Genomic DNA, 14,484 nt, shown 5'->3' on the forward strand with positions numbered 1-14,484 from the left:
TAAACTACGCTGGGAAACTCCTGAACAAGAAATGGGATGTGCATGTTGCTCGTGTAAAAACAGGTCTGTCTGGTGACCTGCTACTGCATCAAGCACTCAGTGCTTGTCCAGTCACCTGCCCTTCTTCAGAGAGAAGGAGGAAGAGAAGGCTCTAGGTTTAGTTAGCTATGCTAATGTAATAAACGTTTTAAGAACAGATTCTTAGTACTGTTCTAACATTTCTCTATCTGTCATGATAATATAAACACTGCAATCAATGCAGGATTACGATTTTCAAATTTTAAATGGCCCCTCAAAAGAATTAGAGAGGCCCATTAATAATGGCCATGATTAAAAATATACAACCATTATACAAAGTACATCATTATTTAGCCCAGTTATCACATGCAAAAGTTCTGAAGTCCACAAGAACTTTACTGTTGGTGAAAGTATGCCATAAATCTGTATCTCTTTGTTGTCACTGCTTCGTAGTAGGCACTCCTCAAATACAAGAAAGTAGATGGTCTAAAAATACATGCAGAGATAAAAAAAGACTCCTACTTTCCCTACGACATCCTGAAGTATTCTGGCCTTGAACTGGGTTTCTCTATTACCCGTTATGTGCTTATTCACTGTGGAGTGTAAAAGGAATCAGCAATCAATTTGAAACGCATTATGAATATAAAAATAGCCTCTCTCTGAGAGCAGGAGAAATCTTTTCGCTCTTCCTGCTATATCTGTGCCACAAGCCAATTAAAATAACTATTCCTAGACAGTGTGACAATGCTATACATCCTCATAAAAAAATAAAAATAACAAGAGAGGCTGAATAGCGTGACATAGCTATAAAATGGTACAGCAAAGCAATGCTAGCAAACTAATTTTGTGAATTTGGCAGTAAGGGTTTGTGGAACTATAAAATCCCCACAGCACATATTTTGAAGGCGCGATCAAGAAGCGAACAGTTTTCAAGTTCGTGGATTTTAAAGACAGGGACATCTCATCTTCACCGTGCAGAATAAAATCAGTAATTAAGAAGTTATGAAATAAAAACCTTCACTAAACATTTTTAATACAAATGCCCACTGGAAGCTTTCTGTAAGAACGTATATATTTGAGATATACTAACCAGCTCGTGCCTGGACTTGTGAGGAAGACATCTCTGCAACATGTCAAGGTACAAAGTCCTTCTTTGCGGAAGATCACTCGGATACTGATTGACGACAGTCTGAAAAACCCACTGATCTTCTTCCTCCCAGTCAGTGCTCCTACAGAAATCCAAAACAAGCGGTCCCAATGTAATTTAAGATTTTGAAAGGAGGAGTTTGTTTCTAGGAGGTTTTTTTGTTTGTTTCCTTAAGAAGGGCCTAACCCTTCACTGGGCTCTTTAACAATTCTGAACCTGTAAACTCAACGTTGGTTCAAAGCCAGGAAATTTAGACTTACTTCAATGACTCAAAGCAAACCCAGATTGCTTTTGTAATGTAAGCATTTACTGTGCTGTCATCTGAATGAATTATTCCTTTTTCTAACCTGACTTTTTATTAGGGAATGACATTGTGTTTCTTAAGTTATGTTAATAGTCACACAACATGAAAAAAAAAAAACAGTGTGAAAAAGGAAAACAATTAGTCTCCACTACTGAGCACTAATTAAATTATCAAAATGGATGAAATGATAACATCAGTATGCAGCTCAATGAGGAATTAGTTAAACAAGCTTCTGACAGCCACAGAATCATCATCAAGGCATAAGATTTATGTTTCTTTTAAATAGAAGATGTAATAATCAGTCTGTCCTCAAAATTTCAGAAAATTGGAGCAGCAAGATGTAACAAACATCCAAAAACTCAAACACAGGAAGACGAGATGGAGATTAGATTTTACCCTCCATCCGAATATTTGCCTTGCAAGCATTAATATCATGCTTTTATCGACAGCATTAATGTAAGAGCAGCAATACTAAGACCAAAAGGTCTCTCAATCCTAGTGACTTCTTTTCAAAAGTGACTAAAAGCCTAGGGAAAATTAGAAGAAGGTAATTATATGAACCAACCCAGCTACCAGTTTAGTGCTAAGAATACTGAAGTAATAATCTGGATTTGGACACTGATTAATATTAAAATTAATGAAATCGTGGCCAGAGCAATCTTTCCCTCCACAATTTTACCTGAGATAGACTTATGTTACTCTTACTCTCCATTCATTTTCTTTTAACTTTTCATAAACTGTGTGGAATATCTGACAAACTATTTCCAAGATGCAGCTGTTCACTTTTAGATCCAGCACCATGAAAAGAAATGGAGGTGGTTTCAAAATGGAGAGAGAGAAGATCCAGCTCCTGTAAAAAGTTTATTTTCAATGACTGACAGCTACTGTGCAAGCGTTGGAGACAACATAAAATGGGAAATGACTTTAGTAAAGCAGACATTCTCTAGCAATGAAAGTGCTTCTTTATAGGCTACTCCTTAATTTTTCATGAAAGACAATGAATGTAGATGGCTGAGCGTAGGGTGCTTCCATTTTCTAGGAACAAAGAGGAAATAGTGCCCAAGAGAGTAAAAGGGGTTAAGGAACCCATCAAAAAGGGAATGGCTGCAGTACAATCCTGTAACTGCAAGGCTAGGCTGTGGGTCTCCAGGGCAAGAGCTCCTGAGCTGTGATAAGAGGAGGCGATGGAAAGACGTGCTATTCCTGCAGCCTCTATGAAAGGTGTCCTGCAACTGATCCTCAGAAATGAGTGCTTTAAACACCACCCCCCTCTTCTTTTCTCTAGAGAATGTTTTCAATGAAATCAGTTCAGTTATTAATTTTAGAATCTGTGTCATAATTTGGTATTTTGAGGTATAGGCATTCTGAAGAGTAACTTTAATGAACAAATTAATTATTCTTTGCTATGACTTAAACCCCTTTGACTGCAACTGCTCCTATGGATGCTTAACGGACTACATTTCTTTTTCTTAAGATAACACACAGCATCCTTTCCAAACATGCAGGCTTGTGAACAACTAGAGGTCTTTTGCCTACAGTAAAGCACATCCTGACCAGGAGACACTGCACCACCCGCCTGAAAGCAGGGACTGGCACAGACCCTGCACTCAGTAGGCCAGCCTGGTGCCCCAGATCTGCAGGGCACAGGGATGCGCAAGGTCTTGCACCCACATCTGCCTCAGCCCTCTCACCTCCCTAAGGATCCCTCTGACTGTCCACTGCTGTGATGGCAGCTAACGGTGGGTGCTGTGCTGCTCAGGAACAAGGCCAGCTAACGATGGGTGCTGTGCTGCTTGGGAACAAGATGGAGAAACTGGGAGTTGTGGAAGATGGCCCAGGGAGCTAACAGCTGGAGCCACATGCAGGTTATTGTAAGCAGGGAAACACAGACTGCAAAAGTCTTAGTTTGTCAGCTGTGAAGAGATTTGGTCAGCTGTACACAGACAAACAGCTAAAGGAAACGTGATCCAGTCCAGCATATTTGTAACCATTACATGCACAGAGAATTACAAAATATCTTGCTTCATTAAATGCAAGACATTTTCCTAATTAAACTTCTGTAAAATTACATAAAGGAAGACCTCATCTAAATAAAATTTGAAAAGCGACAGCACTCTTCACGTTAATATTTAAGCTACTATACTTCTTCAGCACCAGGGTCTTCACAAACATTTACAAGGCTGACGGCACAACCCAACATTTCAGTCTTGATTCTGTTTCAGAACTGAAACGGGGAGATTGTCTTACATTCAGAAAGGCTGGGGCAGCTGCTTCCTTTGAAACAAATTTACCCAGGGTTAATCCCTGGCTTTACACTTTTAAAGAACACAAAAGAACTCGGAAGGGAAGCTCCCCGCTCTGCCCTATAATCCCCACACATCCTTTGCAATAGCTGGGACAACATAAACTTGATGCACTGCCGTGTTGAATCTGCAGACAGACTGCAACAATGATTTTATATTCTGTGATATGATTAATGCCACCAAGCGAGATGTTAACTTCCCCGGCCATCAATTATGTCACTGCTGATTGTTCCACCAGAAACATCCTGTTAACGGGCCTGAAAAAAGGAACCACATTTACTCAACTTAGTCATAATATCCCTTTCATTGGAAAGGATGTTGCTGAGGATACGGTGCTGAATATGTAGTACTACATCCATCTTTCAGTTATTTAAATAATTCAGATATCCTTGGAAATTGTGGCAAAAATATAGTAGTATTTAGAGAATCATCAGCTATAATACATCAGTTCCAAGTCCACAATTTATGGGATAATTTAGAACTTGGGTTTTTCCCAGAAACAAAATTTATGTTTCGGCAGAAATAAAGGAAGTGAATTTAGATTGATCAAACATCATCATCCTGTATTATGCTTGAAAAAAAAAATCTTCAGTTTCTAAAAGCAATAAACATTGAAACTGCTATAAATTTGCCACTTGCTGCTTAACAAATGCTATAAAAATTGGAGAGTGTCATGTTATAACACCTAGGACATTACAGTAACAAAAGACTAGTTTCAGACAACAGAAGGAGAAGGCCCTACAAAATATCTAGGCAGTTTATACAAAAGATATGTAGATAACATCACTTTCTAGGGGATCCAACATCTTACACCTGTTTGAGCGTTCTCAAACTAATTCACCAGCAGCAGCAGGCTGTTTAAGTGCTGCACTGCAAGCGCATGTAGGAAAAGGGGGAGTTTTAGAACTAGTTTGTGATCGTTTTACTGACGAAACACAGGGCTGCTTCTGCTCTCTCCAGTTTATTCTGCCCAGGCTCCAAACAATTCCACTGACCTTCCCACTCTCCACCTTCTTAAAACCTGACATCATTTTAATCTGGAGGAGTATCAGTAAAGAACAAAAAGAAGCTGAGGCTGGTACAACAGCTGCAGCTCAATACACTCTCCTGGACTCCAGTTAGCTGGAGCAGGAAAGCAGATCTGTACTCCCATTAACATATTACATTTCTAGGTTACATATTACATTTCTAGTTATGTTACTTTTCCAGATTCAAAAATGAATACTTGTGTTCTTTCTATTAACGTTTTCATTTACAGAAAAATCTCTCCTCCTTTGAACTACTCTACATATATATATTCTTACATTCATTTATTATGATAATTAGTACAATGATCCAAAATTCTTTAAAAGACTGGACTTATTTATGAGCTTTATAGATAAATGCATTTAAGATCTGTGCAAACAGCTGCTGGCTTTAGCCCCAGAGAGCTGGGCAGTGAGTCAACTGTACTCTGCATCAAATAAAATAGAACCAACCCTTATAGGAAAGGAAACTGCAGGACCTGCGAATTGCAAAACACATTAAAGTTTATGTTATCCTCTGCAAAAGAAACCCAGAAACAGATATCATTACCTATATATGACGTTTAGCTGTTCATCAATCTCTTGCAGCTTAGACCAGTATTCGTTTGCAAGCTTACAGTATTCACTGATAACTAAGCTCTTCAAGTCTGGATAGGGGAACTCCAAAGACAGTAGAGCTGAAGGAACTTCATGGAAAAGTCCATTTTTCTCTTCAAAACAATGTGTTAAAGCCTGTGATGAAAAATGCTACTCAGCACACTACTCTGCATTATATTTTTTCTCCAAAATTGTTAACTAAATTCATAAGGAAAAGCTTACTTTTGTTTTGTAGTCTTGAAGCTCTCTTTCCAAAGCCAGACTCTCGAGGTTAAGAAATTCCAAAACCGTTTTCCATTGCTTCTTCACAGATTCCATCTATTTCATGAAATACATTCCTGTTACTTCTTTATACTGTTAGAATATGAAATTTCTTATTTCGAAACAAAAAGCTTGATTTCCAGTTTAACTCTGCTAGGCTTTTACAAGTTTCAGTGAAACAGATTTGCACTATGGCAAGCGCAGAACTTACTGAATACTGACTGAATAGTCTGAACATCAGCTTTAGTCTCAAAACATTACATAAAAAATAAATGAAAATGCTAAATAGCCCATGATAAGAAATTACAAAAGTAATGTTAAAATGCCAACCTGCCGTAACTTGTCAGCTAGATTGAACTTGTATTTCAGAGACAAGTCTTCTGTGAGGTAATGTTGCATTTCAGACAGCCAGAATTTCAAATTCTCTCTTAGTTGCCAGATAGGAGCCACAGTATCTGTTTGGTAAGCATCCCGCTCCTGTGACAGTTTATGCTCTATATGCAAATGAAACATAAAGCTCTCTAAAACACAAAGTATCACGCAGCGCTGTGCTTCCTAAATTGAAAACTGTCATGACAGGTATTTAAAAACTCAACAAGTAATTAAGACAATTTTGACTGTAATAAATAATCAAGAAATGAATTGAAAATTCTTACCCAAGTCCCACATATCCAAAAAAAAGTCATACTTATGACTTCCTTCATCAAGAAGAGTCCGTATTTCTGCTTCTGCTTTTTCCCTGCAAGGTATGAATGAGTTTTACAGAAGAGTTGATTTCTTATTTGTTAAGTTTACAAGAATGTTAAACCTCAAATAATTCATTCATTAAATAAAAAGGATTCTCCACATTAGAAGGTACTAAGGGCAGGAGTTTGATGATCAGATCCTCTCTCACTCTTCTCTTGTCCAGGTTGAAAAGTCCCAGGTTTCTCAGTGGTTCCTTGTACGGGAGGTGCCCCAGTCCCTGACCATCTTTATGGCCCTCAGCTGGACTCTCTAGAAGCTTCCTGTCTTTTTTGACCTGTGGAGGCCAGGACTAGTCACAGATGTGTCCCAGACGTGTCCTCCCCAGCTCAGAGTAGAGGGGGAGGATGTAGTAGATAAGGTATCAGAGGCTGAACCTGCCCGCCAACAACCCGCTACATTGTGCAGCCATGCAACAGATGGCAGCAGAGGGGCAGACTGACAGAATGGCATCTGACTTGGGTGCGTGTGTGGAGCAAAGGTGTGCAACTGAATGCCTCCATGTGAAAAAAATTGCACCCCACTGACATTCATCAGTGCTTGCTGAATGGTTATGGAGACCAAACAGCGGATGTGAGCACAGCGAGGCAGTGGGTGGTGCCTTTCAGCAATGGCAAGAGTCACCTCTGCTGGTGCAAATTTTTACAAGCATGGCATGCAGGCTCTTGTTCAGCACTGGTGAAAATGCATAGCTAATGGTTGTGACTTTGTTGAAAAATAATGTTTTGTAGCTGAGAACTTTATCAAATAGCATTATTGTGCTCTTAGTAGCTGGTGTAGTTTCCATGGAAAGAAATAGGAGGCATTACTTTTGGAGTGATCTATGTACATGTAGAACGTCCACCTTGTTCTGCCCATTTTTAAACTGTTCTCTTTGCATCTACAGATTCCTTTCAACGGCAGTCACAAACTCTCTTGCCTGCACAAAGATTTATCTTCTCCTTCTGATGTCCCTTTAATCAAGTGTGCTGCACAACAACCTCTGCCTACTGATGTATTTGTTTAACAATGAATAAGATTCCTCAGGTCTTACCTGTTCTCACTAAGTCTTTTATACTCTTGCCACCACACTTGGCAATGCTGTTTCAGAAGCATGTGCTCTTTGTTAATTTTTGAAATTTTCTCCATTTTTTTGATCTGCAAGAAGATTAAAAGACTGTAAGTATTTTTGGTATGTTCAATATCTTTATCAAATTTCTTCATATTGAAACTGAATTACAGAACAGAAAACCTAAAAGCTCTTTACAAAGCTATTTTCTAAAGAACAAGGGGTTCAAATGTAATTAATTCGCATGAAAAATTTTATTCCACTTCACGTTTCAATTAAAATGATAAATGAAAAAAGTGTAATCCATTTTCTTCTTCTTCTCCTTTTCCTTCACATTCCTACTCCGCAGAGGATAAAGAGGGTGGATGAGTAAGGGAAAAAAAACAAGAAGAACAAACTTTCTTACAGGTGGGAAGATGGAAGAGCGAAAGCATATCTTTAAAGAAAAATTATTTTTAAAATTGGTTACTGAAAAAAGGGTGCTTTTCTAAATCTGTCCAATTAAAGATGCTCTGAATTTGTCTGCAGACTTCACAAAGACATTTCTTCCAACTTCATATAGAACAGGAAGGCATGTTTTCAGAAGGATGGAGTTACTTCTAAAACTAGAGGAAAAGCCATCATGGAACAGCAGATGAAGTAGCACCCAGACATTCTGGCTAATCAACAGTGAAGAAAGAAACGACAGAAGAATGCCCAGCAGACATTTGCTCCTCTCCTACTACTTCTCTTTTTGCTTCCCACCACCACCTTCCTCTATACCACCCAACCCCAGCACTCCCCAGCCAACTGCTTCAAGTGGCAAAAACCCCTCTATTTGCAGAGGATCACTCAACTCAACCCCCCACACCCAATGCCCTGACCTTCTGTTTGGTTGTTTTCCTCCTTAGACCTACTTTCATGCAGATAGGTCATTCTACTGCATAGTGGGAGCAAAACAAGGAAAAGAATTTGGAAACTCTTGTCCTGCTTCATAATAGGCCGTAAAGAATAAGTATCTCACTTCTCATGAGTCTAGGAAAAAAACATTGCTCTGAAACAGCCACTAGTTTTTCGCTTGGCTTAGGTGGAAGTAATCTGCTCTGTAAAAATGCAGAGTCAGCTTTCCTGCATTGTGAAAGCAGGACAGAACCACACACTGCCCTTGATATTCACATGCACAAAAACAGGGACAGCAAAGCCCCTAGGAGATGTCCTTTGCACTCCCTCCACCTGCTGGGTAGGCAGTACCTGCAGGCTTTGAAACATTTATACTTAGTAAGTGAAGCAGAGATGAATATATCTAGTCGAAACCTGAAACAAGAATGTGGTTAATCCATTGTGCTTAGGTAAGAAACCTGTTTGGTGGTACTTTTCATGTCAGAAGTTGTAATAGGTGCTATTGAGAGATTATGCAACTGTGAACGAGAACCAAGGAGTTGATAGGAAGACACATATGTGACTGCACTGTTAAGAGGACCTGAGAACACCTGTTTGATGCTTTCAGTAAGTACATCACATTGCTTTTGAATTAAAGAAAATGCCTCATTTTTCTGCTTATATATTTTCCTATTTAAAAAGTTACCTTCATCTTCCTCTTGATTACCATCAGGTGCTTAAAACAAAATTTCATTAAACAGCATATTTAAAGTAACTGGAAAATACATACATTATCTGTTCTAAAACTGATGGGAAACGAGATGAAGTAGATCTTTACATAAGTAAAGTTTAATATATCCTTGAAATAATCTTATAGTAACAGCTATAAGATAGATATAAGGTTGCTGTAATCCTACAGTGACCAGCAGGTCAGGGAGGTGATTGTCCCCCTCTGCTCCACTCTCCTGCACCCCTCCCCTACAGTGCTGCACTCAGCTCTGGGGCACCCAGCACATGGACCACTTGGAGGAGGTCCAGAGGAGACCTCAAGGATGCTCGGGGGGCTGGGGCACTTCTGCTGCGGAGGCAGGCTGAGGGAGCTAGCAGTGCTGGTTCTTCCCAAGGAGGTCCGGTAGCCATCGAAGTCCCATATGGTCTCCCACAGCTAGAGGCCTCAGAGCACCATGTAGTCTGATTGCCAGCTGCATCGTGCTGCACAGTAGCTGGGCAAGCTTACTTGCAATGCATTCCAGCATCAGAAGCCAGCCTCAGTCTTATATATATATACCCATTCTTAATATACTAGACCACTTTGCTATTTTCCACTCATATGGTATCACCCATTGTTCTGTGGATTTAATACATGTCTTTGAGATCAGACTTACAAAAAATATTTGCATCTGAGATTGCATCACTGGATTGAGTACTTATTCTTTGGCATTTAGGCTGGATACTGGATTTGGTATTTATTTTTTTCTCCAGTTTGACAGCACTGAGTTTTGCTTCTCCTTCAGATCTGCCAGTCACTCTGCTTTGTCAACATGTTTTAAATCATCATTCCTAGTAAAAGTAGAGTTAAATCTTTCACTGAACTTTATTAGTATTAATATTTTATTTATCATTTGGGACATACTAAAGCTACTTATACCTTTCCAATTGTCTAGATGAAAGTTTACATTATGCGGCTATAAAACCCATTTTATTTTCTTCTCAAGACCTACCTCTGGCTAGACTTCTGGAAATTCTCATTTAATATCCGTATTTATTGTTGAATTTATTTCGGGATCAATGCCCATTCATTCCCATAAGTTCTCATTATCCTCAGTATTTTAAGATGGTTATGTAATGAGCACAGACAAATTTCCTCTAAGCAATTACATGTTTCCTGTCTTTTTGGGAAGATCCCACACATATTTTGTATCTTCTGTTCCAGGAAATTCCACACTTCAACACTGAAGCGTCCAAGTAAAATTAACAGCGGAGTAAACTCGCACTTTTTGCTCCTTTGAACACTGTCAAAACAATTTATTATTCTTACTCATTGTCAGATTCCATGCAGGCAGTGAACAGAAATATGATCATTGTATTAAACAAAATGATAATTCAAATTAAAAAAAACATACCTTTAACTGAATTTTTGTGGAAGTCATTTTTTCTGCTGCAGTGAGTTCACATAGATGTTTGTAGTCAATGGGTTTATACTTCTGACTGCAAAGAGCATTTCTCACAGGAATCACCAGATTTTCTAGTTATCACATAAAACATTTACAATCATGTCAAATTCTCAAGAAATATTTTAAGTATGAGCCATAAAACAAAAGCATTATGATAGAAATTAGAAACAGTATAATAAAAACATCAGAAGTTTCCATAACAGAGATTTGTAGGTGATGAATAAGAATCTGAAATAAACATGAGCTGGTAGAAACAGTAAGAAAAATTAGCCTTTTGTCCTTTCACAAATAGTTTAATAAAAGCAGTTATTTTTTTCTATGTGAACTTAAAGAATAATTCACCTCAAATTGAACTTACTGGAATTTCAGTAAATTCTGACACAGAAATACATAAGTTTCAATGTAGGCATAATTATTACACAAACCGGAATACCGCCTCAACATTTATTGTCATGTATGAATTGATTAGTAGGATTTAAAAAAAATAAAAAATAAAAGCTCTAAAAATTAATACTTGAATGTGAACAAAAGGAGTCTCAGTTACACTTCTCATCAAATCTCCAGCCATAAGAACAGTATAATTTTTCTACAGAACTTCCTTAAAAAAAGCAAGGGAAGCATTACACTTAGCTCCTGTCACGTGTGGTACGGTTCAGAATGCCCACTTTCTGCCTATGCCCCATCATCACCATTTGAAAGGTTGTCACAGTACTGAAAGACTGTTGCCCACAAAAAGCAGAGGAAGCAGCTGAGCTGAAAAAGCATTTGATAATGCTTAACCATGCTGGTCTTTCACCACACAGTGATGCTAACTCATTTATCCCTTCCTTTCAAGAGATCTCACTGAGGGAAAATTTCTTTCATTTTATCTTCCCTATAATCTTGGTATGAACAACTCTTTTCCCTGGTTTTTAGACCCGTAGGGAGCACTGTTCATCCACAGTCTTTTGTTCCCCTAGATCCAGATTTGAAATCGTCTTCCCCAAGCTAGCAAGATTCTACATGAAGACTTTTTCCTTCCTTCTGAGACTATTTACAACTTTGTCCATCAGAGATCATGTAGACTAGATATCAGGAAGAAAATCTTTACTGTGAGGGTGGTAAGACACTGGAACAGGCTGCCCAGCGAGGTTGTGGGTGCCCCCTCTCTGGAAGCATTCAAGGCCAGGGCTGTGAGCAACCTGGTCTAGAGGGAGGTGTCCCTGCCTACAGCGGGGGGTTGGAACTGGATGATCTTAAAGGTCCCTTCCAACCCAAACCATTCTGCGATTCTATGATTCTATGTAACAGCATTCTGCATTCAAAGAAGGAAAGGTTTAGCAGCCAAACCCTCTGAACAACCACTCATTCAGTTCTTCTTCTTAAGCCTATTAATCTTTCACTACCTCTCCTGAAGCCTTTAAATCACTGCCAGTCTGCAAACAGTCATTTCAAGTAGCAGCATCGGTGTCCACTCACAGAAGCTGCAGGACACGGCAAGAGCCTCAGAGCATTTCTGTAACGTCAGTAATTCAGGCTCCCTGCAGGCATTCCACCTGTGAGATCAGCCAGGTTTGCAGTTTCATCCTGTCCTACTCATCAGAAATGAATTGGTAACTGCTACTGTTATTAATAACTGATACTAACTACTCATAAAAGTAATTAAGTACATCTCTATGCTTCTTCTCTGGTGTGGCATAAATCTCATGATCTTGGAAAGACACGGTAGTGTGATCTTTTGTCTTCCAGCATCCTCAATTCTCACTTAATTCCAGGATAGCATACTATGGTGCAGGTAAGTGTCAGAACAAAGGTGGGACACAGTCACCTCCCAGAGGAGATAAAGATCTGCCTCTCTCACTCAGTGCCTGTTACAGCTGCTGCAGTTGCCATGCCACAGCTGACTTTCAGCCTTTCATGTTGTCTTCCGATCAGGAATCAGGAGTTATTCTGAAATCATTTCACCAACACGAATCTCTCACACCAGTTGTTCTGAATTGCGGTACAGATATCCAGGGTGAGGAACTTACCTGGGCATCACACTCAAAATTGCAATAGCCTAACCAGTATTCTTTGGCCTACAACAGCACTGTCGTTCTCCTTAAACAACTCGATGAAATTACAGCTTGGTGTCCCTGTTTGACAGCTGCCATTTACCATCAGCTTTTGAAACCCTCCTTTCTACATGCCAGCTTTATTCCTCAGTGCAGTGTATTAAGGATAAGGGGTGTGATCAAAAAACCAAACACATCTTTTTTATTCTCTTTCCTTCTCACAATATTAAATGAGTGAAGAGGGTAGACAACAAAAAGAATGGAAGAACAGGAAGAAAAATGTAAAAGGGCATACTGATGTAGAGGAAGCAATCGTGCTCAGACAGTGCCGAAAGCAAGGAAAGGAGAATGAGTCACCGCACTGCATGAACAGAGAGAAGAACATGGAATGTTATTTAAAAAAAAAGCACTGGGAGAAGCACTGTTTGTTTTTCTTTGGCTGCATTTTTTTTTTTTACTGTGACCACAGAAAAGTGTATCAGGGAAACATGTAAAGGTTAAACTTGGTGGTACTCCTTCACATGTGACAGAATCAGAAGGGTTGGAGGACAGGTTCAATTCCCAAATCTTTCACCCCACATCATTCACTTTTCTCTTTGCTTTTGATACGTTTTTTGCTTTACCTTGTACATCTGAACCTTATGAATCTCCACTTGTAATCTTTATCAGTTTCTTTTACTGAGGACCCTACTCTTTGATGATATTTCTGAAGGCAATGAAATCTACCCGTGCACAATTAACTCCAAACTGAGGTTGCTAGCATATCAGATGAAAACTTTACGTTTAATAGGTACTGCACTGGATGTGCCTTCCGACTTAAAAATATAAAGATTCCTTTGTGTATCTAATATGTACATACACATACAAAAATACATACATACATATCCGCATTAGTAAAAAATACTAAGCTAATGTTTTTTCACAACTCTCTGTAATAAATATTGACTAAACCTGGGATACAATTTTAATAGTGAACAAAAATACTTCAACATTTGCCCAGGCACTGTAAGGCTTCAGCATGCAGATCCTCAGTAATTTCATGTGTAAAGTGAGAATTTTCATAGAGTAAGGTTTTTCTTCCCATAATTTTTAAGCATCTTTAATAGTGAAACTTGCCATTAAGTATTACTATGAACTTTTTTTTCCATTCATTAGTAAGCACGTCGTGTCTGGAAGCGATATTTCTAACATACAGCACTGCAGAAGGACCCCACATAAAATCCTAAGGCAAGTCCTGCAAAGCTATCTCATGACCCTCCTCCAAGTCTCTCCTAAGGACTCCCATTTGCTACATGCCTACAGAAAACTTGACAAAATGACCCCGCAGCTCATCGTGGAAAGACATTCAGCATTAAACATCAAAATCCTATGGCAGCTTCCATGTGTAGCAATCACATACAATATTTCATAAACAGTTTTATTTTTGATGGAGACAATGCAATTGAATTTGTACAGGATAGTGTACATACCAACATCACTAATCCTCTGAGCTGTGGACATTGTTCCGTGGTCTGGTTCACTCATTTTTATGTGTTTTTTAATATCTGTTGAGAAATAAACACATCTTGAGAACACCAACACTGTGGATGCTATCTATCTAAAAATACATTTACAATAAACACGCATTGGTTTCCAAGAAGAGTGGACATATCTCACTGAAAGTGTAATTAGAAATTACACACGTTCATCTTCCATTTTAAGAAAGATTTCACTTTTTTTGCTGTTGTTCAAAAAATCTCTTATATTGTTTAGTGAGCAGCTGAGAAATGGAAACCAAAATATTATTTATTTGATGAATCTGTAACACTGACACCGAGTACATCACCCATTCTTTCCTTTCTGCTTTTCAAAATGTATCTGTCCTACTGGCCCAAATGGAAGATTGCTTTTTGAGCTGCTCTTTGATTTTTTGGAAATGAAGCCTGAAAGGCCTCTCTTTTTTGTATTTACATACTATGGTTTATATATAGAT

At 38.7% G+C, this 14,484-nt stretch overlaps 1 protein-coding gene across 5 annotated transcripts in view; it reads right to left on the bottom strand.

Moving 5' to 3' along the window:
* Nucleotides 1-14,484, bottom strand: part of CCDC148 (coiled-coil domain containing 148) — a 60,606-nt gene that overhangs the window by 30,894 nt on the left and 15,228 nt on the right. For 4 of the 5 annotated variants that reach the window (XM_021397722.1, XM_021397723.1, XM_021397725.1 and 1 more), the window contains exons 2-9: nucleotides 13,982-14,056; nucleotides 10,429-10,550; nucleotides 7,433-7,536; nucleotides 6,312-6,394; nucleotides 5,986-6,149; nucleotides 5,617-5,712; nucleotides 5,348-5,544; nucleotides 1,109-1,247 (exon numbers count right to left, since the gene is read on the bottom strand). In XM_021397722.1, the coding sequence (XP_021253397.1) occupies nucleotides 1,109-1,247; nucleotides 5,348-5,544; nucleotides 5,617-5,712; nucleotides 5,986-6,149; nucleotides 6,312-6,394; nucleotides 7,433-7,536; nucleotides 10,429-10,550; nucleotides 13,982-14,036 (960 nt within the window). In that variant the 5' untranslated portion in view covers nucleotides 14,037-14,056. The remainder of the gene's footprint in view (nucleotides 1-1,108; nucleotides 1,248-5,347; nucleotides 5,545-5,616; nucleotides 5,713-5,985; nucleotides 6,150-6,311; nucleotides 6,395-7,432; nucleotides 7,537-10,428; nucleotides 10,551-13,981; nucleotides 14,057-14,484) is intronic. The other variant, XM_021397726.1, reaches the window with a different exon arrangement.

This window comes from Numida meleagris, chromosome 5 (genome assembly GCF_002078875.1).
Source record: "Numida meleagris isolate 19003 breed g44 Domestic line chromosome 5, NumMel1.0, whole genome shotgun sequence".
Taxonomy (NCBI): Eukaryota; Metazoa; Chordata; class Aves; order Galliformes; family Numididae; genus Numida; species Numida meleagris.